General features: G+C 43.0%; 1 protein-coding gene across 3 annotated transcripts in view; it reads left to right on the plus strand.

The window, feature by feature from the left end:
• Positions 1–27,505, plus strand: part of ABCD2 (ATP binding cassette subfamily D member 2) — a 119,967-nt gene that overhangs the window by 24,986 nt on the left and 67,476 nt on the right. For all 3 annotated transcript variants that reach the window (XR_012801634.1, XM_075599760.1, XM_075599759.1), the window contains exons 2-5: positions 607–787; positions 1,527–1,648; positions 10,836–11,001; positions 20,625–20,719. Coding sequence is in view for 2 of the 3 variants with exons in the window: in XM_075599760.1 (XP_075455875.1) it covers positions 607–787; positions 1,527–1,648; positions 10,836–11,001; positions 20,625–20,719 (564 nt within the window). In the remaining variant the exon portion in view is untranslated. The remainder of the gene's footprint in view (positions 1–606; positions 788–1,526; positions 1,649–10,835; positions 11,002–20,624; positions 20,720–27,505) is intronic.

A 27,505-nucleotide genomic window follows, 5' to 3' on the forward strand; every position in this document is an offset into this window, starting at 1 on the left:
CTTAGGGATTCCACCACGTCTGACCTCTGCTCGTAAGCAATCTGTGCCAAGTATAAGAAGCAAGATTAGCAGGATTCATATCAAAGCAGATAAAATGTATTCTCCATTGTTTTGTAGTAAATTGTTTCGCTTGATACATATCCCCCTGAAAGTCGTATTAAAGCTGCCAATATTAGGATCCATACAAAGTAGAAGACCTTTCAGGCAGTATGGCAGGGGATTATTTTGTCATATTTGTCCATATTTGTATCTATTTTTAGAAAATATACCCTCATAAAACGATCAAAAACAAACAAACATTGTTTTAAAAGATTTTATGTTTTATATGGACGTGTATTATGTGCAAGTATATCTTTGAATCCATTCGAAGAAACAGATACTTTATAAACAGAAATAATTAAGTAATGCAGAACAGAGAACTTTCATTTTCTGAAGGAGTTTAAAACAGCCTAATAGTGTTGGTTCCAAAATGAAAACGAATAATGTCCAGCTTCTTTCAGAAGCTCGGGAACAGTTTACAGTTTTATGGTGGATTATACTAATCACTAGTGATGTTTTTACTTGTAATCTCTGGGTTTGTACATTGCATTTTTTTTCTTGATTTAGGTGGAGATGACAAAGCTTCAGAACAGTTACGTGGCTTTAGCGGATCAAATGAACCTTATTCTGTCCAAACGTCTTTGGTATGTTATGGTAGAGCAGTTCCTGATGAAATATGTGTGGAGTGGCAGTGGATTAGTTATGGTTGCTGTTCCCATCATCACTGCAACTGGCTTTGCAGATGGAGGTAACAACTTTTACATTTAACGTCAAATATTGCAGTTATACTGTATTTCCATATTTGTTTTTGTTTGCACCTCTATACAAAAGGTAGCCAGGTGGTCAAATAATCTAACAATAATCTGATCATTTATCTGTATGATTAATGATGGTGTAACGGTCATACTTTACAGGATTTACGTGTTTAGTAAAAAAAATACGGAAACGTTTTCATTTATTTTAAATGCCAAGTACCTTCTTTGGGTGACAAATGAATAAAATATACTATAAACTAATTTTAAAAATCCATAAATATTGGTATGTTTGCATTGTACATCTTAGGAGTTTTATTATTACAACAGGTAAGAATTTCTACTTATTTTCTGTAAATGTTTATTTTGTCTTTTGATGCTTGTTAGTAGGGCAAGTACCGTTTTCTGGGAAAGGTATTGTGCTTACACTTAAAAACACAATAATAATTAACATAGAGAGGCCCCTACTTTACAGTTTAGTCACCATGCACTATTTTGTGCCTCTTGGTGTTCCCCCACCAGGCTTGTGAATCACTGAGCATTACAATTTATTATCCTCTGCCCCATGAATAAACCGCAAAATATATGTTCATCCACTAGATTAGTGGCCATATGATTTTTTTCATTAAAATAATGCATAAGAAAACATTTCAAAAAGCTTGCCAGTTTACAATAACAACGCAGTTGGTCAACTATTTCAAAATAATATTCAGATATAATTTGCATTTCTTTTAGATTTAGAAGATGGGCAGAAACAAGCTATGGTGAGTGAACGAACGGAAGCCTTCACTACAGCCAGAAACTTACTGGCTTCAGGAGCAGATGCAATTGAAAGGATTATGTCTTCCTACAAAGAGGTATGAGAATTAAGGAAAAATGGGGTCCTATACTGTATGTGAGTTTCATAAACTGTCACTCAATATCAGGTACGTCCAGTTAAGTAATTTGAAAAGATTAAATTCTACTTATATTCCATATGAATATAAATAAAATGCCACATACACATGATTAAAGTGGATATATATATATATATGTATATATATATATATATATATATATACATATATATATATATCCACTTTAATCATGTGTATGTGGCATTTTATATATATATATATATATATACAGTGGTTGACAAATCACCAAAAAATCTACTCGCCACACAAAAAAATCTACTCGCCACCTAGTACCAAACGTGTGCTGCTTGGGCCAATATTTACTCGCCCGGGGGTTAAAACCACTCGCCCGGGGCGAGCAAATGTATAGTTTTGTCGAACACTGTATATATATCTCAAATTTAAATATTACTGTATGCTCATTTGCAGTGTTCGACAAACCTATACATTTGCACGCCCCGGGCGAGTGGATTTAACATCGTGGCGAGCTCCGATTGGCCCAAGCAGCACACGTGTGGTACTAGGTGGCGAGTAGATTTTTTGGTGATTTGTCGACCACTGCTCATTTGCATGTCTTAGACAGGTCTGCAACCCCGCCTTTCACCATTATCACACAGCACTTCCACTGCCGGAAGGGATTCTGGGAAATTACATGCAAAAGAGCACACAGTGCCACCTTTTGCTTCAAAACCAAGCCAGATACAACGCAGTATAAAGCAAAACTGGCACATTTTGGCAAATGATAAACGTGGATTCCCCAATAGGAGTAAAGACATGGAGTTGGAGCATGATCTAATTAAATTGTTTTATGCACAGCTGTTTTGTCGCCCGATGATGATGCTTTCTGATGATGTGGAGATGTTTATGTCACTTGGGTGTTGGGTTATATAAGTCACTCACTGTCCTGTGTCTGTTGCACCACCCTGAGGAAGATCCCCCTGTGGGATCGAAACGTTGGAGTTATGTGCTGTATTTAATACATTTATTTTCATTCACCTGAGTGCTGTCTCCCTTTTTGCTGCTATGCGGTAATGTATACTTTTATTATTTATATGGGACATGCACCTATTCATTATTGAATTTCTATTGGAGTGCCAGTGATTTTTTATCACATATATATATATATATATATTGTACATATACATATTTACTGTAATTAAGCATTAGCTGAGCTTTTCCTACTCATTTTAAAGGGGCAATCCCTTCTAGGACCAACGTGAACTAGTTCCAGTGACATGGTTAAGGTGTTTTATTGCTACAAAAATGTACCCAAATCTGACACCTATAAGTATTTTGAATTTCTTTTGTTAAGCTTAGATTTGGGAGTAGATTGATTCCCATTTTACATTTGAATGGAAGTAAAGTTGTACTAAAGCTTAGCATCCCTTTGTGAATCTGGGACTTTGTATGATGTCAATGTGTGATCAGCAAGTGTTTTTCCAGCTAGAGTTCCCCCTCCCAACCTACCATTATTTTTATTGGTTCTCTTTAAAAGGCAGAGTGGGGTAAGGGTAAAGAAAACACTTGATTGACAAATACTTCCCCATTCAGAGGCCTCTAAGAAATTCAACTGGCTGACTATGTGGGACTGCACCTTCAATGCTTTAAACACTAAGGGCCTCATGCACTAAAGTCCGATATAAAAAATCGCCATGGTTTTTAAATCGCCATTGTTGACAGTGTTGCTATCACGGTATGCAGAAATACCATTGATGCAGAAATACCACTGATAGTAACATTTGCAAAAATGGCGAGTAGCCAGCACGTTGTTTCTGCTGAATAGAGAGAGAGCCGTCACTCTCTGTGCAAATCTCGCCGGAAATTTAAGTTGTTACATTTTAATTTTACTAATAGTGTAGATGAACAGAACTGCGTGGATTTGAGGTCCGGGGACCCCCTGCTTCCCGATATACAGGCCCCGTTATGGGGTGCCGATACTATATCTCCTATGCATTTGATTTCCACGGTCACGTGACGCGGGACATTTAAATGCATAGGAGATACCGGCACACCATAACTGGGGCCTGTATCTCGGAAAGCAGGGGGTCCCCGAGGCTGAAAACAAAGTGGTTCAGCTCAGGAGACCCCCTGCTCCCGCACACTATTAATAAAAATTACATTAAAGCAGCTTCATTACCTTAGCGTAGGAGTGCACAAACGGGGGGGGGCAGGAGATTTTTCTAGGGCGGCGCTGGCGGTTGCAGAGGCCCCACGCTCCTTCCCCCAGGTATTTAATTAAATGCCGGGGGATCGTGTGAGGCCCTTGCAACACTCCACTTACCGGGATTCAGCCGACTGTGTGACGCGTCGCCATGGCAACGCGGCATCAAATGATGCCGCGGGCCATGTGACGTCACACGCATCAAATTACCCTCTCTCCTGGCCCCCCTCTCTGTCTCCCCCCCCTTTCCTCCTCTCCGCCATCTCTCCCCCCCTTCCCTCCTCTCTGCCCTCTCTCCCTGCTAAATTCAGTTTTTGTATTTTGTGTGTGACAGCAGGACAGTAGAACACGCCCTCTCTTCCCATTTGTAAGAGCAGGGTCATGTGACCCTACTCTCAGCACAAAAGTATAGTTCCCTTGTCTCCCGAAGCAGAACGCTTGGGAGAGCGTCTGTGCACGCGCATGAGCACGCGGTGTGCACGGCACGCGATGTGCCGATCCACATTTGATAAGGTAAGCGCTCTAAGCGCTGACCGCGCCAGCAGGGACTTGGCCTAAGAGGACCCAAGATGCAAAGTTCTGGGTGGAAGATCATGTGACCAGGCAGGCACTAGATACAATTGGTGCACTGCTAGAGAGAGGGCAAAAGGGGTGCCAGAGCTTGTCTCAGAAGAGGAATGGGATGTGACTTTGTGAATGGATGCTATAGAAACAAAAATGCTTGTTACATTAGAATACATTAAACATGTCTTTAAAAAAAAAATTTTAATGCTATTTTTTCACAGTACAGAACTGATTTATTAAAAAAAACACGTAGGATATTGCTTGAACTGCATCTTTAATGGAGGCTATTGTTCTTCTTTAGTTCTATTTTTAGTTCCACAAGTAATGTGCATTCTTTTAAATCTGCACTGCAAATTTATCATTTTTTTAAGTTGTATTTTATAATAATTTCCTTTTTCCCCCCAGAAATTTGCAGAAAAATAGCACTTATAAATGACATTACTGAAAATCATTTGTCGTTTATTTTAACTATCTGTTTTGGTGACTGAGACAAAGGTTATCTAACACCTGGAAAAGCAGCGGTGTCTTGCTTATTTAAGTTTCTGGTCATCCTTAGGTCATCCCTCTCTTATATCGCTTTGTTCCCTGGTACGCTCTTGTGTTGTGGTGGACCAGTAATGCATCTTCTAGCAACATTTGTTAATTGATGCTACCAACTGGAGGCTGCGGCAATTTTACTACATATATGTCCATTTCCTCTCATCTGTTTCCACTAATCCTGACGATAAAAGTGTGGTGTAAATTCTTTCTAATACCAGTAAACTCTGTATCTTGTTCCTGCCCCTAATTTGTTTCTCCCGCAGTAGAGTGACACTGCAAGAGTGAAACTACCTGACAATTAAATGTTTATGCTGTTTACTATACCATGTAGATCACTCTAATTGTCATAGAGTATCCATGAAGTATAAAATAGAAGGCTAACTGTTTTCCAGTTCTCTGAAACTCTCAATCTAACACATATTGTAGGAAAAGTGCTGAAACCTGTATTATTAAAAAGTCTTAAAATGGAGAGATGTTTACAATGCAGGTAGAAGCCATTGTTACAGTTTGTTTCTTTTAAACTGATATTTTATTATATTTTTAGGTTGGGTTATGGGGGGTACAGAAAAAAAGAAAAAGTGGGGTAGGCGTTACAGAATGAAGAAATATAAAAAACCATTGATGTAAAGCTCTGATTTTAACATTTTCAAAATGTCTTATTGGAGGGCGAGTTAGAAACCGTTAGATTAATGTAATAATACTTGCAAGTTTCCAGTTCTAAGGTCAGGTCTGGGTTTACGGCTAATCCTTGGAACCCTTAATAGGAGTGGTGGGTCCTCTGCTGACGAATATGTGAGTGGGGGTGGGATGTCTGCAGAAGTGGAACCAGGATTTCCAAGTTCTAAGAAACTTGTGGTGTGTCATTCAATAACCTGGTTAACTTTTTCATTTGACATGGGAACAAGATCTTTTCTCACGTTTGTGTTGGAGTCGAAATTGTCTGCTTTATGTGTTTTATTAGGGAATATATTGAGTAGCACCTATGTTTTAATACTTGGACTTAGAGATAAATGGACAGATAAATTAATTATGAGGGAGAGAGGCAGCAGATGTTCCACCCCTGATCCCAACTTCTGTTAAAATGGTAGATGGTCCAAGGGAGCGGAGACATCTGCAGGTTGCATGTCTGCTTTAATGTATCTCAGAATTCTCTGCCTCAAAATTACTGCGCTGGTATATTCACAGACACCACTGTTTATTATAACACACATTTTAAGCGTTTGTACAGTATATATGCACTGCTGATTCAAGGAATATAGGTAGGAATTGTTAGTTTAATATCGATTTTATGTAGAAAAAAAAAGCCTGTTTGTTGCAAAGTTAGAGAATTCCAATTGTGTTTAGACTTCCGTAATACATAGATCTATAATTACAGTAGCTTTCTATTTCTACACATTTGTACTGGTATTGTACCAGATTCAGTATGTATTCATAAAAATTTGCAAATTGAGAGGATATGCTTGGAAAAGCATCCAGTGGGATGTTATCCCACATCTAATGGCCGTGGCTAAATGAGCTATCAATTTATTTTCTGCTTTGTTCAACTAGTCTGTTCAGCAGGAACGTCCAAGTTTTGAATACTATAGTTAAGTATTCTCTGAGCCCATTCATGCACTAACGTCCAGAGCTGGTTTATCCTGGGGCACCCCCAACACATATGTAATAGAATAGCTATCTCCCCGCACTTCCTGGGATATAGTGTTGAAAATCCAGAGTACTTTTTTGCCAATTTAGCAGGTTTGAGGGACAGTACCAGCGATACAGAAGTTTATACCCATTTTCTTTTATTGATGTACCAATTGAGCCTTCTCAACAGCCTCCAGGATGTCCTTCCATTCATCAGTCTAACTCTGAGCCCAGGTGCTCCTCCCATTGTTTAAGGAATTTACATTTTTCTTGAGAATTTAAGTAAAAAAAGTTACCGCAGTGAGTGGAAATTACTCCTTTTTCATACGTCAGACATAAACATAGATTCTTGAACAGGTTTGAATAATCGTCCGGTCTCTTTAAGTTATAGAAGTCCCTGCTCTATATATACCTGAGGAATTCACGGTCTGGGAGATATCCCCCAGGGAACATGGGCTCTGGGGATTTAATTTTGCCCAAAGCTCTCAAATCTCTCAATCTCAAGAACCCAACAGACCTCCAGAGCTGGACATCCATCCCCCTCAAACCTGGCGGGAATTGTAGGTTTCCAAAAATGGGAACTATAGTGGCGTTCCTGTAGGTGAAGCCCGCTCTCAGACTAAAGGTATCCGAGAATTTCAATGAGAGTCTTATTGTGGGCAGTAGATCGGGTATAGCTCCCTGAGTGAGCAATAGCAGTCAGAATACCATTTCCGAATTTAGTGGGCCTATCAGATCTGACTGTATTTTCACCCACTGTCTGAGCCCTGGGTCCATATGCCAAGCTATAAGTTCACTTGTTTGGGCTGCTTTATAGTAGGTGGAAAACACGGCTGTGCCAAGCCTGCCGTGATAATGTGCAGTCATGATTTTTACTCTACCTCTTTCCTGCTCAAATAAGTTCTATTATTTTCTTCTGCATCTCTGTCAAATCTTTAGTTATAATGGGGGATTGGAAGGGCTTGAAAAAGATAGAGCAGCCGGGGAATTAAATTCATCTTTATCAACTGGATGTGGCCAATCAAAGAAATATAAATCTTGAGAAGGTGTTTAGGTAATTTCTTATGGTGTTTATCAGTGTTGGATAAATAGCCCGATATAGGGAGTTGTATGTCCTTGTTATGTAAATCCCTAGATATTTGATGCTGTGCTGTTTCCACATGAAATCAAAGTTCAGTGAAATAAGTTTCATTGTATGTGGGGGAGATTAACGTTTAATCCTTCTGATTTACAGTTGTTTATTTTGAATCCTGAGATAGGCTTAAACGTGTCCAACTTCATTAAGTTTGGGAGAGAGATGAGTGGTCTGAGTAGTGTGAGTAGAATATCATCTGGGAAAAGGGCCAATTTATACGGGAGTTTTGCAATCATGATTCCGCTAATATCCTTTTATCCTAATCTTAGCCGTCAATGGCTCTATTGATACAGTAAACAAGAGGGGGGAAAGGGGCATGGCTTTCTTATACACCATCTGATTGGGTTCGTGTCTGAAGCTGTCCCTACGGACACCACCTTTGCTGAAGGAATTGTATATAGAGACAGTATTGCCTAAAAGAAATTTCCTCCAATGCCAAATGTCTCGTGTGCTCCTCATAAAATGTAAATCGATCCGATCACACTTTTTCGGCATCCAGTGCTAGTAATCTCATAGGGAGGATTTTTAGTTTGGAATAAGTTATATCAATAGCCCGCCTCGTGTTATAATTCGCCTGCGATGGGGGGCCAAATCCCACCTAGTCCGGATGGATCAGACTAGGGAGAAACTCATTTAATCTTGTTGCCAACATTTTTGGAGAAGATGTTAATGTCAGTTTTTATAAGTGATATGGATCTGTAACTTGCATAGTTATTGTGCTCTTTCCCTGAATTACCAAAATAGTCACTTGGAGCCTATTTGGGGGGAATTGGGCCCCTTGGAGTATAGAGTTAAATAGTTTATGTAACGGTGGGTTTAAAACTTTTGGAATTATTGTACAGATGCAGTAAGACTTATTGTTGTCAGTTCCGCAATTTGTAGTGGCTAATGTGACCGCATCGCGGCTACAGCTCAAACGGCCAGGAGGACAGTAAATCTCCCAAATGGATTAACGCCACAGCTGTCTCTGCTTCTGAATGGGTCCCCGCTGCGTTAATCCTACCGGGTCAGCCAACAGTCTGAAGCAGTCTCTCTCTCTCTGGGTCTCCCTACACAGCTCTTAGAGCAGTTTTCATGCTTTTTATTATTATTTTTTGTACATAGGATTGAAGCAAGGGTTCTCTGGAGCTGAACCCCATTAAATTCCGGTGCGGGGACCCCATGCTTCCCGAAATACAGACCTCCATAGGGGATGCCAGTATCTCCTTCAAGTTTAAATCTCCCACGTCACAGACCACGGAGGTATGTGTTTCGGGAAGCAGAGGGTCCCTGGACCTGAAATTAAATCGGGTTTAGCTCCGGAGGGCCCCTGCTTCAAACCTATGTACAAAAAATAATAATACAAATCGAGAGTGCGCTGCTCATATGAAAGGTGAGTAGCAGTATTCTTTCCCAAACTGATGACCCATCAAGTGAAGGATTAACACTGTGGGTCCCATTTAAAAGCATGGACCCCCATACCATCATCCCTGATAGCAAACCTTACTGTCCTTGTGACCGCGGGGGGTAGGAGAGGCACACGATCGGGACGCGTTCGTCTGCATTTTTCACTGTTACCACAGGGACAGTAAGTCTTACTACATCTGTAATATATGTTTGAGAACCCAGCCTGACCCAGGAGCCAGAGATGATTTAAGGGCTTTAATTGTTTTAGAGAGCTCCTCGAGAGAACAGCTTTTCAAGGGTGACTGTCCTTTTACTTCATCAGGGTTGAACCAAGGAGTCTAAATATTGATGTATTGTTTGAGAGTGTTGTGTATCGCTGTTTTTTGCCATTATATAGCTGCATGTAGTAGTCATAGAACTATTTTACAATTAAGTTGGAGTTTGAGGTGTGAATACACGATTTTTGACGAATTGAATGAATTGTGTTGTAAGGTTGTCTATCTCTAAGCCTTGCGGCTAGCAGAGAATCAGGTTTATTTGCTTTATCAAAGAATGTTCTCTTTTTCCACACCAGAGACTTCTCTGCCTTTGCTGTCAGTCACAGGATGAGTTCTCCTTGAGAATTATTCATTTCTTAAATGTAGCTTCCCCTGGTCGGAGTTTATGTTCCTGCTCTATTTCCAAGATTTTCTCCTTCAGGAACCTTAATCTCTCCAGTCTGGCCCGTTTTCTTTGAGTTGCTAGGCTAATTAACTTGCCTCTCAAGACTGCCTTATGGGCCTCCCTCAAAGCTGTCTTGGTTATGCTGGAAAAAATCTGGTAGTTCCAAGTTCAATTCCGGCACAATCTCTGGCACTTTAAGAAGAGATTAGTTTTGTCTCCAGGAGCGGTGGGAGTGTAGGAGCATAGGTTATCTACCATAATCTCAACCGAGGCGTGATCTGACCACAATATTTCATACATTTTAACATATGGTATTTTATGGATTAAAGTGGCGCTTATGAAAATGAAGTGAATCCTTGAGAAGGATTTATGGAGAGCTGAATAAAACGTGTAGTCCTTTTGTTGGATTTAACTTTCACCAACTATAAACTAGGTTCATATTTCTAAGACATCTGTTGAGAGTAATATTGTTACGCTTTCTGTTTTGCGATTGGGTCTTTAAATTCAGGGAAGGCCTGTCCAGGGAGGTGTCAAGAATACATTGAAGTTGCCCCCCAGGATAACTGTGCCCTTTGAGACACTACACACGGAGGCAAAGCATTTTTCAAAAATATTTGGAGCTGCTTTCATTAGGTGCATATATGTTTTCAATGGTGATAGTCGAACCAAACAGGGTGCCTACAATAATTAAATATCTACCATCCCTGTCCATTTTAGTCCTCTCTAAGCAGAAGGGTACATCCATTGTTATGTTTTAAGCATCATGAACCATTTGTTATGATACTTTTTGATAGTGTTATTGCAATAAGGCACTACAATCCTGCAACTCTGTCCATGTTAATTACTCAAGATCAGAGAGATAGTCAAATTTCCTAGATGGGGATAAAGCTGAGTTTGTACAGGAGGTCTAAAATGGAAAACATAATGTAAAATGTATTATTGTTTGTTTTTTCTGACTGTACATTAATGAAAATGGAAAGATAAATCTTGCATATGTAAAGAGCACTTTATTATATGGCTAAACGAATAAAGAATGCATAAAATATGTACACTTCACATTTTTTATTTTGTAGGTCACAGAATTAGCAGGCTATACTGCAAGAGTGTACAATATGTTTTTAGTCTTCAATGAAGTTAAAAGAGGAATATACAAGAGATCTATTATTCAAGAAACAAAAAACCACAACAAGAATATAGAGAAGACAGAATTGCACATTGATGGACCATTGGAAATACGAGGTAATTTCATTATAATAGTTTATACACCGCAAAGCAGCTTTAACATTTATAGCCATGTATTATGTACAGGGTCTAAATTCTAACATTAGCCTAAAAAAAGTTGTTTTGAAATTATACTGTTTGGTCCTGAATAAATAATTTATCAAATATTTAGTTAACTGTTATAGACAAGCCATTGCCCTATCTTAGTATCGTTAATATGCTCATTTAAATTACAGTCCAACATGACGTTTTGTAAAAGAAAAAAAGGTTTTCTCACTTGTACGACATTCTTTTGTTGTAACTTATTTAATATATATAAAATGGAGGCTTTAAGTACATTTCTATAGGCATTCCCTACTTTCTGGATTGGCAGTATCCAATATCCAGTATTAGTATAATACTTTATGCTGGACAATATTCCCTGCGTCCCCGCTGACGGACATTCACATCGTGACGTTACGCTCGTGTTCCCGCGAGACTGGAGGGTTAGCAGGGAGGAACCTGAAGGCAGCAGTAGATATATCTGTATCAACGAGCATTCCACGTGGAGCCAGGGCAGACCGCCAAACAGAGCAGCTGGAAGGAGAGGATTCTATATATCCTACATGCCTGATTTATCGGCTACTTTGTAAGTAGCTCTCTACTGTTGCGCAATTTAAAGAATACAAACATACTTCACCATATTCTGTTTCTTTCTTATATTTTCATAGACTTCATTCATAGTTATCGGCAATTGTCCCTAGACTATTTAATTCTGGTACTCCGTGTATTAGTTGTATATCATTGTTTTGCGCCTGTGTTTTTTCTTTTGTTCTTTTTATATGTATTCTCAGAAAAAGTAATATGTATTAATTTGCTTTCATACATGTCACGGGAGACCAGTACTTTTAACACCTTTACCTACTGGAATCATTCACTAGGCAAAACAAGGTAGTGGATTAAAATGAGGCTTATTCTGGTGAGACCAGCAGACATACAGATATTACACAAAATACAGAAAATATACACTAAGGCCTCGGCCATGTTCCTTGCTTGCTGGCGGAAGCGCGCTGACGCGCGCTCCCGCTCAGCACTGAGCCCCTACAGCCGCAATTAGAGCGGCTTTAGTAGGGGCTCACCTACGCTTCCGCGCGCTTGCGGAAGCGTAGGTCTTAGGGGAATTTAACATTTCCCCACTTGCCGGCGCGACAGGCCTGTCACGTGAGCGGTTCGCCCAATGAGGACGAACCAGCTCCGTGACGTCACTGGCCCGACCCCGGCCAGTGACGCGTCCGCCCTTGGCCCGACCCCCGACGGCCCACTGACAGCGCGTGCGGTAAGCAACCGCAAGGCCAGGGAAAGCACCCGCTTTCCCTGCGCCTCAGCGCGCCTCAGCACGCCAGCAGGGAGCATAGCCGAGGCCTTACTGGAGGTCTGGGGGAGACACTAGCCTAACTAGGTGGAGGGCGCCCACTTCAGAAGGCTTAACCTGTCCGCTCCTGGTCCAGAAACTTCACAGTACCTTCCTCCGGGAAGATATCAGCCTCTATACCTTAACCGCAAGCAAAGCGGAAAATAGAACTTGGCCACTAAATGCAGGACTTAGTCTTAGTTAGGCAGGCTTCTCCGGCTAAAAACAAAGCTGGTTGCTATGCTATTCGCAAGAGAGCAACTTTGAAAAGCCCACCAGCGCCTCACCGACCTAAGCCCTGAAATCGTCTGGTTCTCTGATCGGCCAGTCCACTAACATAGAACACCGAGGTCTATGTCTAACCTGGAGCAGGAGCTGGCGACCAATCAGAGAACGGATCGTAACTCAGCCAGCCAATCAGAGGGTGGGGGGGGGGGGTCAAGCCGGCTCGAAACGCCGGATGAGCACGAAATATGAATTAGCCAATGGGAATCGCGCCTACGTGCAGCGGCTTCCCCCAGCTAAACCATTGTCTCCCGCTGGGCAGGCTCCACCAGGTTTGGCACTTCAAGTGTCTTCCCTGTGGGAAGCCCTTGTTCTCCGGACCCAGTACTCCACCCTCCCTGCTCACCAAACTGTTCCGACACCTCTGGACCCCTTCTCCCCTTTGATCCATGATCTCTATACAGACATCCCGGCACCTATGTCTATGCCCGGACTGACTGTATAGAGATTAATACATACAGTTTAAAACATATTACATTGTTTTATTAAACGTATACCTTGGGGAAAACCTTATACTTATGGGGGAAATGGGTCTGGGATATTTGGGGTCGAAAACCAGGATTCTGGGGGACACTGTAGCCCTGGTGTAATTCACCTTGAGTACCCGCAGATCCTGCCTGCATGTCAGGGAGAATTACGGGACTACCGGCAACTTTGTCCCCCTTACTCCTACACAGAATCTATATACATTTTAACCCAAATAGCCCCCTTGAAACTCCCACTTACGAAATCCCATGTTTATTGGAAAAGAGGAACCGGTAAAACACACAACAGGACATGTTTTATGTATAGTTTACAGTGTCCCTGGCTTAGGGTGCTACTTAGCTGCCAGGGACCCACGGTTTTCAGGGGTAACCAGTCGGGCTTCACCTTTATTATGAAGACTTGCTACCACCTACCGTCACAATACATATGCTCAAATTATTACTTTCAAATGTATTGTGAAATGAATAAAATTGTTACTTTGATAGCTCTGTTTAGAAGGGATCTTCTGATGTTCCTGTAGATCTGTGAGAAACATGATGATTTTTTAAAGTAACATTAAACAAAGTTAAGAATTCCAGGCAAGGATCACCTTTTGTTGCTGAAAGTCTACATGAGTATTCTTGGTAAAACTCTACTTGTGTGTTGCTTTTTCTATGTTTAGTCAATAGGTGATCTGCCGCCGCACCCTTTAAAATGGACAGCGGATCCTACTTCCTCCAACCCCCTTCCTGCCCCATCCCAAAATCTTATCACCCAGTCCCCTCTACTTGACACACACGCCGGTGATCTATCAATCACCGCTGCAGTCTGCAATTGCATGCTCCACAATGCATTGAGGGGAACCACGTGACAGGTGGCAGCTCCCTGCTTCCCCATATGGGGCTCCTCGCCAGTCTGCGCTGCTTCTTCTGCAGTGCTCCTAAGGAATTGAGAGCCCAGGTGACCCCCCATCACTCTCTACTCATGCCACTTGCTGCCCCTTCGTCCCACAATACTTCCCTTACTCTCTATTCCTCATGCCACTTTCTGCCTCCCCCCCATATCTGATTTACTATCAAACAGATTATTTCTTTGTTAAATTGGTTGCCACTAGTTCTCTTCCCACATGCCACTTTGGTCACTCCCATGCAGCACTCCGTGCCCCGTGTCACTCTGCCACCCCTGTCTATTTGTTCCTTAATGCACTTAAAATATAAGCAATGGGGTATATTACCTATGCACTAATTATATGTTTGTTAGACACAGGGCACTTGCATTGTGAAAAATGTTTCTCTGGAGTGTAGACATTGACTATACCTTGACAAAAAAATGTGGACCATGACAAAAAAAATGGACTACCCGTGGTTTAACAGATATTGCAGTGTTTCAAACATGCAGTGGTAAAACAGTCAAAATGACTATTAAAAAACAAAATCCTCTGACCAGAGGCTAATCTATCTGTACATCTGTTGTCAATAGGGACTTGGTGTACATTTGTTTTTCTCTAGTAACTTGATCATATAATCTATGATATGTAAACAAAACAAATATCTTAAATCTCTAGATTTTCTTAATATCTGCAATGGGCTCTGGGGAGAGCTACATTTTAAGCTCCCGGACACTTCATATTTGAAACACTTATCTCCTTGTAATAGGGTGGATTCAAGGCTGTGTTGCAGATGCCAACACTACGCAGCCAGAGGCTGAAAATCAACCAGTCTTGAGAGCAGCCTTTATTTTCAACACATACAAAAATAGAATGAACTAGCACTCACCCTTTCTAATTTAATTCAGCTAAAGGTGCTATGATCCTGCATCTATACCAGGCCTGCCCAACTCGTAAAGTGAGAAGGGCCAAACTGCTCCAAGGAAAAAAAATTGGGCCGCACGGGTTAAATAATCATCATCATCATCATCATCTCTCCTCCACCACCTCTCATCATCATCACCATCATCATCATCCTCATATCTCCCCCAGAACCCCTCACTATCAATCTTTACGATACTCCCCATCTATCTCTCATACCACCATCTCTCCCCCTCACCCACACAATACCCCCCTCCACATCAAACACACAATACCCCCCTCCACATCCCCCCAGCCCATTCCATGTCAGCACCCCCCCCCCCCCATAAGTCAGCATCCCCCCCATGTCTCTCTTCCCTCAATAGGACACTCTCTCCCCCTCCCCTTAATGACACTCTCTCCCCCTCCCCTCAATATGACTCTCCCCCTCCCCTCAATATGACACTCTTTCCCCCTCCCCTCAATATGACACTCTTTCCCCCTCCCCTCAAAATGACTCTCCCCCCTGCAACTCACATCACACCCTCCCCCTGCAACCCACATCACTCTCTCCCCCCCCTGCACCTCACATCACTCTCCCACCCCTGCACCTCACATCACTCTCTCCCCCCCTGCACCTCACATCACTCTCCCCCCTACACCTCACATCACTCTCTCCCCCCCCTGCACCTCACATCACTCTCTCCCCCCCCCTGCACCTCACATCCCTCTCCCCCCTGCACCTCACATCACTCTCTCCCCCCCCTGCACCTCACATCACTCTCCCCCCCTGCACCTCACATCACTCCCCCCCTGCACCTCACATCACTTCCCCCCTGCACCTCACATCACTTCCCCCCCCTGCACCTCACATCACTTCCCCCCCCCTGCACCTCACATCACTTCCCCCCCTGCCCCTCACATGTCAGCAGCCCCCCCCTCATATGTCAGCAGCCCACCCCCCCCTCACATGTCAGCAGCCCACCCCCCCTCACATGTCAGCAGCCCACCCCCCCCTCACATGTCAGCAGCCCACCCCCCCCTCACATGTCAGCAGCCCACCCCCCCCTCACATGTCAGCAGCCCACCCCCCCTCACATGTCAGCAGTCCACCCCCCACCAACCCGTTTTTCACACCCACCCCCCACCAGCCCGTTTTTCACACCCACCCCCCACCAGCCCGTTTTTCACACCCACCCCCCACCAGCCCATTTTACACACCCACCCCCCACCAGCCCGTTTTTCACACCCACCCCCCACCGGCCCGTTTTACACACCCACCCCCCACCAGCCCGTTTTACACACCCACCCCCCCCCACCAGCCCGTTTTACACACACACACACACACACACACACACACACACACACACACACACACACACACACACACACACACACACACACACACACACACACACACCTCTCTTAGATGAGCTCAGCACATCCTCTCCTCCCCGGTACTAAGCGCCGCCCCTGGCAAGCTCTGACCTCCACGGCAGCCTGCTATTGAAGAAAAAAAACCACACATCCTCTTCATGCTGCTGCTGCCCTCGCGCACCGCAAAACCCGGGGGCGGGGAGGGAGAGGGAGAGGGAGGGGGCTGGGAGGGAGAGGGAGGGAGGAGGGATGAATCGTCACCATTTTTTTAAACTTTTTTTTTTTTATTTATTTAATTAACTGGCGCCAGGCCAGAGTCATCGAGGGCCGCACAGAGAGGCCAGACAGGCCGCATGCGGCCCGCGGGCCGTATGTTGTGCAGCCCTGATCTATACGACAAGTTGCATACAACTATACAAAAACCAAACTGAATCAGCACTCAAAAAGTAAATCAAATTAAAATTAAGGACTTACTGTATGTGTTGCTTTTGGTCTCAAAAACAGAAATTAGAAAAAAATCAGCCAGACGAAGGGGCCAGGGGGCCTTGAAACGTTGCTTTATTGGGCACATATAACAGTGTGTCTGCTGACATTTCCTTTCCCTGTGTGGGCTGATTTTTCTGTATTGCTGCTTATTTTATACATTAAAGAAAAACTTGGTGAGTCCAAAAGCAACACGTAAGTCCTTCATTTTTCTTTGATTTACTTTTTGAGTGCTGATCCAGTTTGGTTTCTATTTATTTTCAACACAAACATATTTACATTACTCAAAATCTACAATCAAAATATAGCGGCTGGTGCTACCTTGCACGACCCTGCCTAAATGTTCTGTTTGAGCCTTACACACATTAGTGGCTTCCAGCCATCTCTAGATCAAGAATCAGCTGAGTTTCCCTGTGCATTCTCTCTCCAGGTTTGAGAAACCAGTGTTGTTCTTGTCAGCGTTTTATCAAGCAGAGAGGTTGGCTCTTGCTGCAGTGCACCAAAGTGTGTTATGCTAGAAGCCCTGCACCATATTCCTTAACCCCCTTACTGCCACTCTCCTGAATAAAGCATCAGGTTTTAAAAATAAAATCACCTTTGGAAAGGGCAAGAAGATCTATTACAGTAAATGAAAACAATATATTAACAAAAATGGCGATTATTGTGAATTGCTGCTTTAACGACGGAATCCTTAGCGGAAGTGCCACAACTCATATGACAGCATATACTGATAGCGGCAATACAGTATATACTGATTTTGTTAGGAGCTAGTTATTGTTTCATACCTGACAGTGGAAAGACTGCAACAGCAATTTAAAGGATACAGTGAGCAGGGCTGAATCTGAAAATAGGCTTTCAGTGCCTGCATTTTCTTTTAGAATTGCCTTCAAATTCTTTTTTGCATAACTATTTCCATTGAAACAGAAAACAACATGGTAATTTTACAATGGGGTATGTAGGCAGGATGAATAGGGGAAAGGAAAGGCAAGTTGCAAAGGAAAATTGGAGTAATATGAAGGATATAACAGGTAAATAGTGATAATATTCAAATGCGGTTTTATAATTTATAGAAAGGTTACTTGGCACATACATCAGTGATTAAAACAGAACATTTACTGCACTTTTAGATGACATAAAAAGTATTTATTGATTGCTCGTGTACACAGTACATTCTATAGTTCTGTGATTAATGGAGACCCTGCGATTGTGAGCATCAGCAATACTTTCATGTGCTTGTTACAGTATATTTAATCTTCAACATAAAACTCTTTTGGCTAAATTCACAAAAGTATAACAATTGGGTAAATAGTGCAGGTGAAAGGAAAACTTTGATCAAACAATTTATCTTAAGCCAAAATTATCATTTAATTTTTTTTTATAAGTTGGAAAGTGATTCATTATGATTTGCTTACTTAATTTATGTTTACCGCATCTATATTATAACACGTGCTCTAATGAAAAAATTATTTAAACATTGTTATGGCTACTATAGTACAATATGGCTCTTATTACGTTCAACTCTAAAAAAAAAGACTGTGCTTTTTGTTACTTACAGCAGGGGAGTGCAAACTTTTGAAGCTGCGCCCCCCCCCCCCTCTACCTGCTCCCCCTCGCGCGTCCCCTTCGTGGTTTGGCGGCGTCAAATGACGTGCTGTCACGTGACCCCGCTGCCATGGAGACGGACATGTGACGTCACTCCACATGACACCGCAACGTCATTTGATGGCAACACGTCACAGCAACGCGTCTGAACCCCGGTAAGTGAGTTGCAGAGGCCTCACGCAATCCCCCGGCATTTAATTTAAATGCCTTGGGGAAGAGCAAGGGGCCTCTGCAACCGCCCGCGCCCCCCCCCAAAAAAATCGTGCGCCCCCCACTTTGCATACCGCTGACTTACAGTATCAGTATGTGTCTATAATGCACAGAAAGATAAAGTGACTTCCTCAAGATCACAAGATGCTGACATTGGAATTTTAACTAGGTTTATGTTTAAAAGGCATTACCACTAACCTACACTTCTCTAAATTTAGTTTTTGTGGTAGTTTTGTATTTTAACTTTAAAATCTTAAAACTGCATTGATCTAAAATAAATAATTATTTACCATTGCAAATAAAAAATATGGTACATGCTAACATTTATTTTATATATAATAAATGTACATTCAGAATTTCATGTAGCCACACTGCCTTTACAGCATTTATCAATATTATGTCCTTTTCTCTGTGCTTACAAAGTTTTTGTCAAAGCCACATTTCTGTTTCTCGGAGCGTACAGGTTCTATACTTTTTGCTATATACATAAAGCAGTTGCTAGTACCTGAAATGTCCATTAAATATTCTGATATATTACACTTTAAGTGATAAACGAGCTTCTTGTACTGGGAGCTGCTAAAATTTCCTCCTGCAGTCTAAATAAATTGAAGTGGAAATAGCATGTGGCCTGTTTGCAGTCAAAGACCTTGGTTTTGTAGATTGTGTAGTTTGGGTATATTGGCTGCACTGGCAGAATCAACTTGGTGAATCAAATCAACCAGAGTGTCTGAAAAAAGTAATCCAACATGGATCAAAGAGATTTTTCCTCCTACCACATTCTTTGAAACCATATCCAATCCAATGGTCCTTGGATAGACACTAACCCCCAATTAATTTAGAGCCATTGCCCATTTACAGTCTGTCTGATATACATCTGTGTATTGATTTGAAGATATGTGTTTTGGTTGGTATCTACAGTACATGTTTTCCATTTATAGCAAGTTGGTTACCATAGCCTTCAAACATCGGTCTCTGCGTTTTCCTTTACGCCTCTTTCTTATGGCTTTACATTTTGACTTGCACAGTTTTTCAAAAGGGACATAAGTAGGCTGGGGAAAGAGGCTGTATCTCCAATATCCTGGGTATGTATTAGATTATTCTAGAATGTATACAATATAACATATACAGTGCACTTGCTTATCCCACCATTAACAATTACTGTATACTCTATGCATTGACATTTTTTTTTATACTTTCTAATCTAATGGAATAATAATGTAGCTGTTGTTTTAAGGAAGTTTCTGACTTTATTTGCTACTCTTCCATGTCTGGGTTTGTGGTTTGACCTTTAATTCTTTTTGACATAGTAAGAAACTGAGTCCGCAATTCTGAAAACAGTTTTTATTTGCCAAAATCACAGAAGTATGTACAGTATGAGGATTACAAAATCTAAGTAGTAAGAAACAGCAGTAGACATTGATTATTTCAACTTAATGGAGCAGTTCCCCATGTCTTGTTTTTTTTTTTTTTCATAGATAGGAAGCCTCCAGAGCTGAATTTTGTTTGTTTTTTTCCGCTCGGGGACCACCTGCTTCTCAAGATACTTACCAGGGAAGGTGCCACCGGTACAGTACCCACTAGGAGATACAAAAGGGAGCTTTAAATCTCACACTGCATACTGGTCAATAAAAAGCCACGCCCATTGACCCGTGTAACGTGGGGTTTTTAAAGCTCCATGAAGTGTGGGCAGCAGCTTCTCCAGAAATTATCTTGGGAGCCAGGTGGTCCCCGGAGCTGAAATAAACATGGTTCAGCTCCGGGGACACCCTGCTTCCAACCTTAATAAAATAAATGGGATGTCATGATGGGACTGCTCCTTTAAAATAACTGTTTACTTATAGAACGCCCATACTAGCTTTTAAAAATCGTCACATATTTTATCAGTCAAATAACAGCATATTACATTTTTGCTCTCTTGGTCATCTCCTTTCAGTTCTATTATTGGCTCTTCATATGTGCTTTTGCTTATTAAATTATATAAAACAATTCTAAATATTTAGCTAAGCATGGTACATGTTAAGTTGTATTATATTTTTCTCATAGGTAAAGTCATTGATGTTGATCATGGAATAATCTGTGAAAATGTGCCAATCATCACCCCAAATGGAGATGTGGTGGTTTCCAAGCTGAACATTAAAGTAAGATTTTATATTAGCAGATTCTAAATTCTACATTATATACGTAAGCAAATAATAAATATTAAATTTTTAATTACATGGGTTAACATATATGACAGATGTTATAAATGTAGCGCATGTTCCCCCACCCCCTGGGGGATATGGCGGCTACGGTGTAGCGTGTGGTACCTTGCCCCATCGTCTTCTGGGGGCTGTAGTCCTTGAGGAGCCCTATCTGGGTGATGGCCACCCTGCAGCTCCTCTTTGCGCATGCGCGACCTCACTGCGCATGTGTGCGGAACTTCAACATGGCTGCGTCCTGCAAAGGGAGCTGCTGCTGGCCTCCAGCGACTGGGTCGCTGGCACAACTTCCCTGACACTGCTGGCACCTATCCTCTGCCTAGAACAACCGCGCCATGAGGTATGGGGCTATGGGGGACCTGGGCTATAATTTCCCACTGGTGAAACCCCAACGTTCCCGCTTGGGCACAGTGCAAAACATAACAATATAACCACACCAGGCGTTATATACTAAAAATGCAGTTTCATGGATATAACTTATCACATTAATCGGCTTTAAATCAGGTTATACATCTTGGTAAACATGACTATGACCGACTTAATCTTACTATGAGTCCACTGCTGACCCTCATAGTGGGGTGCCCCAATTGTATCGTAGGAACATTGTAATGTTCATAGTCATGAAGCTCAGCCTTTCCCATTGGGGGTACTAAAATCTCTGTAAAGTCTCTTTGTGGCACAAAGCAGGGACTTCTTGGGTCCAAAGGTTGGCTCATTGGAGCCACCGGGGTAGGCGTTTGTCATCTGTGTCCTTTACCCGTAGCTCCTTCGGGATGTGCCCTATGACTTAGAAGTACCCTTTGAGAGGGTCCCTCTATAGGATCATCTATGGCCAGGGTGGGCAACCCTGTCTCCATTCGCTTGTAGCGAATTGGCAGTGAAACTGTGGCGAATTAAGTAACTACTGTACAACATACGGGGCCGCCAGGACTCCCTGTGCGGCCCGCGATGGCCCCTTCAATACCCCCCCCCCCCCTTCCTTGGTAGGGAAGGAGCGCGCTCCAGCGGTGTGATGCGCTCCCCTCCCTCCCCCACCACCCAACGAGCCCGTTCCAGCACTTGTGACGGGCGAGCTCCCTCCCCTCCGAGCCTGCTCCAGCAGCAGAAGTTGACTGGCTGACACGCTCCCCCCCTCCTGGCTAGGCCCACCACCGCCGCCGCTTCTTCCATCGCCGCCGCTTCTTCCATTGCCACCACCGCCGCGATCTGGTAGGCATTGGGGGGGTGCTTTATGATGAGGGGGACTGCAGAAAGGGACCGGGGGAGATGAAGAGTTCTGGGGGAGGGGGAGATGAAGGGTGCTGGGGGAGAGGGAGATGAAGGGTGCTGGGGGAGGGGGAGATGAAGGGTGCTGGGGGAGATGATGATGGGGGGGTTAAATGAAATAGTGATGAGGGGGGGTTAAATTAGATGATGATGAGGAGGAGGGTAGTGGTGGTGGCATGAGAGGAAGATGAGGAGGGGGTGAGAGGATAGTGGGGGGTGAGAGGATGAGGGGGTTTGCGGTCTGAGAATTTATAAACTTGTTCAAACAGTGTGTGTTGTTTAAAATTTTCGCATGCGGAACATAATACTTCAATTTTTACATGGTGTGGCTATTTTCACTTCTAATTCGATACACCTGTGGCTACATTGAAAAATAGGTTGCCCACCCCTGATCTATGGTTTCATTCACTGTTTCTTCGTTGTCCATAGAATCCTCGGTGGTCTCATTTATAGTGTCTTCGTTGTCTCCTGATCTTGCTGGCTCACGATTCAGATGTGTAGCCGGTATCTCCTGGTCGTCATCCCCCACTTGTGGGATATGTAGGAGATGATTGCTCTGCCAGACCCTTACCCGGCCATCCGCGTCTTTTATGCGATAGACAGGGAGGCCCGGCATTTGTGACTCAACTTCGAACACTCCGTCTCGCCAATGGTCGGCCAATTTATGTTTCCCGGGGATTCCGAGATTGCGGAGAAGCACGGTGTCTCCAGGACGAATCTCCCGATGTCTGACCTTATGGGCATGTCATTTTTTATTGTTAGCGTTTAGCTGGGAAGAGGACTTTTTGGCTAACTGATAAGGCTTTTGCAAGCTTTCCTGCAGTCGTTGCACATATCTGAAGTGCGTCATATTGTGTACTCCATCTGTTGATACCCTCAGACGCACGTCTACCGGTAGTCGGGCATCTCGACCGAACATGAGAAAGTATGGAGAGAATCCCGTGGACTCGTGGCGGGTACAATTATATGCATGTACCAGTGTTTCCACATGCTTGCTCCACTCACTTTTCTGAGCGCCTTCCAGGGTACCGAGCATATCGAAGAGAGTCCTTGCAATAGAGAGCACCTAATCATGATCACTATGTGATGGGTGGGGATAGCCCCTCTAAGGAATTGTTTGTGACGGTACTCATCCATAGTACCAGTTGTATCCATTGGATGAAGATGGACAGGTCTTCCCCATCCTTTTGTCTGAGGCTGTAGTATTTAGACCACAGTTCGATTTCATCTTCATCCTTTCTGTAGATGCGTACCAGCAGATCCACAATCCTATGGGCAGAGATTTCAGCGTCTTGATCGCGATGCATACTAATCATAGTAGATGCGGGAGGCCGGAGACTCTCCATTATCCACTGACGTTTCACCACCTCGGAACAGGGCCATTCATCAAGTACCTTGAGGGTATGTTCCCTCCAGGACTCGATCCCTTCTTTACTCGCTGGGGTATGGGTCGTCCCAGAGAAGGCTTTGAGCTTCCTGTAATTTTGCGCTTGTGATGACATGGTCAGAGCCTCCACTAATTGCGGTAAGGTTACTCCTAGCCGCCACTTGACAATCGACGATCAGTGCCCGGCCCGGGGCTGAGGGCTAGCATTGGACTTCTCACCGGTCGACTAGGAGGCAGTGACTGGGGTGGACTTCTGAGTAGGACACCCCGGGGCTGAGATCTCAGCAGCGCCTCGAATTGTAGAGCATGTTCCCCCACCCCCTGGGGGATATGGCGGCTATGGTGTAGCATGTGGTACCTTGCCCCATAGACTTCTGGGGGCTCTAGTCCCGGAGGAGCCCTATCTGGGTGATAGCCACCCTGCAGCTCCTCTCTGTGCATGGGAGAACTCACTGGGCATGCGTGCGCAACTTCAACATTGCAGCGCCCTGCAAAGGGAGCCGCCTCTAACCTCCAGCGACCAGGTCACCAACGCAACTTCTCTGACACTGCCGGCACCTGTCGTCTGCCTAGCACAACCGCGCCGGGAGGTAAGTGGCTCAGAGGCACCAGTGGGTGAAACAAATAAACAGCAAATAAAGTGCAACAAATAAGTTATATAAAATAATTATTTCAAAATGCTGCCTGAACACCAGCGGTCTCCCTGGTGCACTGGATGACCTGGACTATATAAAGCTACGACAATAGTTTTATTTGCGATTAAGTGATGCATGTGTTCAACAAATTTAATGTTGCTACATTGGTTATAAGAGCATAAAGCTTGAATAACAACTTCTGTAAATTGACATCCAACCAATGAAACTATAGCATGTGAAGGGATAAATCTTCAATATGCATTCATTCATTAACATCATATACTAAAATTAGAAAATGAAAAAAATACCAGCACATTGAGAAATATGGGGAACATTTTTTTTCTAAAGTGAAAAATATACACATTGAGGTTTCGATCCCCAGTGGGACTGTCATCAGGATTATCAACATCATATACAGTACTATGGGGCCTATTCAGTTAGCTACGATAAGTGACTTAACGCTTTGTTTTTAAAAAACAAGCGTTAGCACTTTTGCTATGATAAGCCGTTCGGTAGCTCCAAAAATGCATAAGCTCACATTTTTTGCAAGTAACTGCTATTCAGGTAGGTTCGATATGCACATCGCACCTAAAACCCGCATATTTTGTTTCCGCCACCTAAAGCGTGGCGAGATCGGAATCGTGATGTGCATAAGAAGGAGTACATTTTATTTTTAAAAACAAGAAAGACAGTGCAAAACAGCTCTAAAAAGATCATACAATACCCCTAATGGGAAACACGTGAAAAATATATATTACAATAATGGCAGCCAGACAGATACTGACAGTACAGTCAGTTGGATACTACATAAGATTGAAGCTGGGGATTTCCAGAGCTGACCAGCAATACTTTCAGCTCTGGAGACCCCCTGCTTCAATCTCATGTAATAAAAATAAAATGACAACACAGCTTCATTACCTTAGTGACTAGCCGCTAAGGTAATGAAGGGGTTAAATAGCAATTATGTTTTTTCAGTGGTAGAGGAGGTGGGTGAAGCCTGTAATTGCCCCAGGGTGGGTGGTTAGGCCTCTTGGGTAGGTAGCGGGAGGGGTTAACCGCTTAATTACCATAGCAGTTACTACCCGCTAAGGTGATTAAAAGGTTACTTGCCAGTATCTAGTGTTTTTAGTTAAATGTTGGTGCCACAGAAGAGGAAAAAAAAGGACAAAGTGGAGGACGGCCTGCATCCTGGCAAGGGTAAGTACTGTACTACTTTTATTTACTTTATATCGGCTGGTTATTGTTTTATTTTTTTATGGTCAAATGCGCTATTATCCAGACATGGATAATAGGACTTTAGCTCATTACTGTATGTGTGTGTGTGTGTGTGTGTGTGTGTGTGGGGGGGGTGGGGGGGTGTTGTTGGGGGTGGGTAGTAGGGTGGCCATTGGTTGCCAATGTGGCTACCTATGCCCCGTTGAGGGCATAAATAACCACAGTGACAATCAATGGATTAAATGCTACTGTATTTTGTTAAATAATATATTTTGTATTGTATAGTATTTTATTGCACTGTATTGTTTATTTGAATAGACAAAAGCGCTATTCTCTATATTTGGATAATGGCACTTTTGCACATTCCTGTGTAGTGTTGGTAGAGGGGATGTGAAGTGGGTAGTTTCTCCAGTGTGTGTGGTTAGGCCTCGTGGGAGGGGTAACCCCTTCACTACCTTTTAATCGCTAAGGTAAGGGAGGGGTTAATACCTCCCGGAAGGCCTAAACACCCACCATGGGGCAACTATAACCTTCACCCACCCCTTCTACCACCAACAATCCAGGTATAGCTATTTAACCCCTTCATTTCCTTTCTGGTTAGCCACTAAGGTAGTGAAGCTCTGTTAATTTTAATGACATAGTATTGAAGCAGGGGGTCTCTGGAACTGAACCGCATTATTTTCAGGTCTGGGGACCCCTTGCATCCTTAGGTACAGGCCCCACTATGGGGTGCCTGTATCTCCGGCAAGTTTAATTCTCCCACGTTATGTGGGTCGGGATGCAGGACTTTTAAACTTGCAGGAGATACAGGCATCCAATACAGAAGCCTGTACCTTGGGAAGCAGGGAGTCCCCAGACCTGAAATGAATGCGGTTCAGCTCCGGAGACCGCCTGCTTCAATACTATGTTGATCAAATTAAAAGAAAAATGGCACGATCGCCTCTAAGACCTGGGCAGGGAGATGCAGTTTCACTCTGCTCTCTGTGCAGCTCTTCCAGACTGGTGTGAAATCGCACGTGTATATCGCTTGAAAAGCAAATTCCGATTAGTGTGGTGTGTCATTTTTGTACCAAACAATATACCGTTCGGTAGGAACATGCAAACACGTTCGATGTTGCAGTGATAACATCGAAGCTACCTGAATAGGCCCCTATATATACTGCAGTAGGTATATTTTCATAATGTGCCTATCTTTTTCTACAGTCCTCCAAGATTGCACCTAGAACAGAGGTTTTCAACTTTCTTATGTTTAAGGAACCATAGAATTATATTGTGAAATTCTGGGGAACCCCATCTCTCTCTCTCTCGCTTCCCCCATCTCTCTCTCTTCCCCCATCTCTCTCTCTCCCCTCACCCCCCCCGTCTTTATATCGAATTTGCAAAAAAAATGTGATTTTTGTCATTCTGCCCGTATTTGCGCAGCCAGAATAAAACCGCTTCTAAAAATGCCTTTTTTACGTACAGTTTGGACAAGTGAAAAGGGCTTACAGAATAGTAAAACATGCAAATGTGCTTCTAAAGTGTCAATATAGCTGAGTTAAAGGATTAGTCCAAGCTGCATTTTTTAATGTAATATATTTGAAGCAGGGGGTCCCTGGAGATGAACTGCGTTGAATTCAGCTCCAGGGACCACCTGCTTCCCGAGATACTTACCTCGGAAGGGTGTGCTGGTAATAGGTCTGGTTGGGCTAGTTTGGGTTCTTGATGAGGACAACAAGGATCAAGCGCAAATACCGTTGTGGAATAAAAACCAAGTGGACACACTGGTGAGGGTGAAAAAGTAAAAAGGGGATATAAATGCAGTCCTTTGATGGGTGCTGCTCTTACGATGGATTCAATCCAGATCAATAGTAGAAATGAGAGCAACAGGTCAGGAGTGCACTCACATCCAAAGGTATAAAAAGGTGAAGAGAAATGCAAAGTTTGATAACAATAAAATGAAAAATATAAATAAATTTCACCCAAATTTAATGTGAGCAATATAAGCCTTGTGGTTATTAGGAGTGACCACCTCAGATGATGTTTGGATAATGATGTCTGTGAGGAACGTGGGGAGGAGAATTCCATAATATGAAAAACAGAGGACACAGGAAATAGTGCAGATCGCATTATGACAAAATATATTTTTTAAAGTAGTAATGGTTCTTGTAATTTCGGCTTAAATGTCACGTGAGCCAGTAGAAAGCCATCCCTTGCAGCTTCCGATTGGCCTGTATGACCAGG

This window comes from Ascaphus truei, chromosome 5 (genome assembly GCF_040206685.1).
Source record: "Ascaphus truei isolate aAscTru1 chromosome 5, aAscTru1.hap1, whole genome shotgun sequence".
Lineage (NCBI taxonomy): Eukaryota > Metazoa > Chordata > Amphibia > Anura > Ascaphidae > Ascaphus > Ascaphus truei.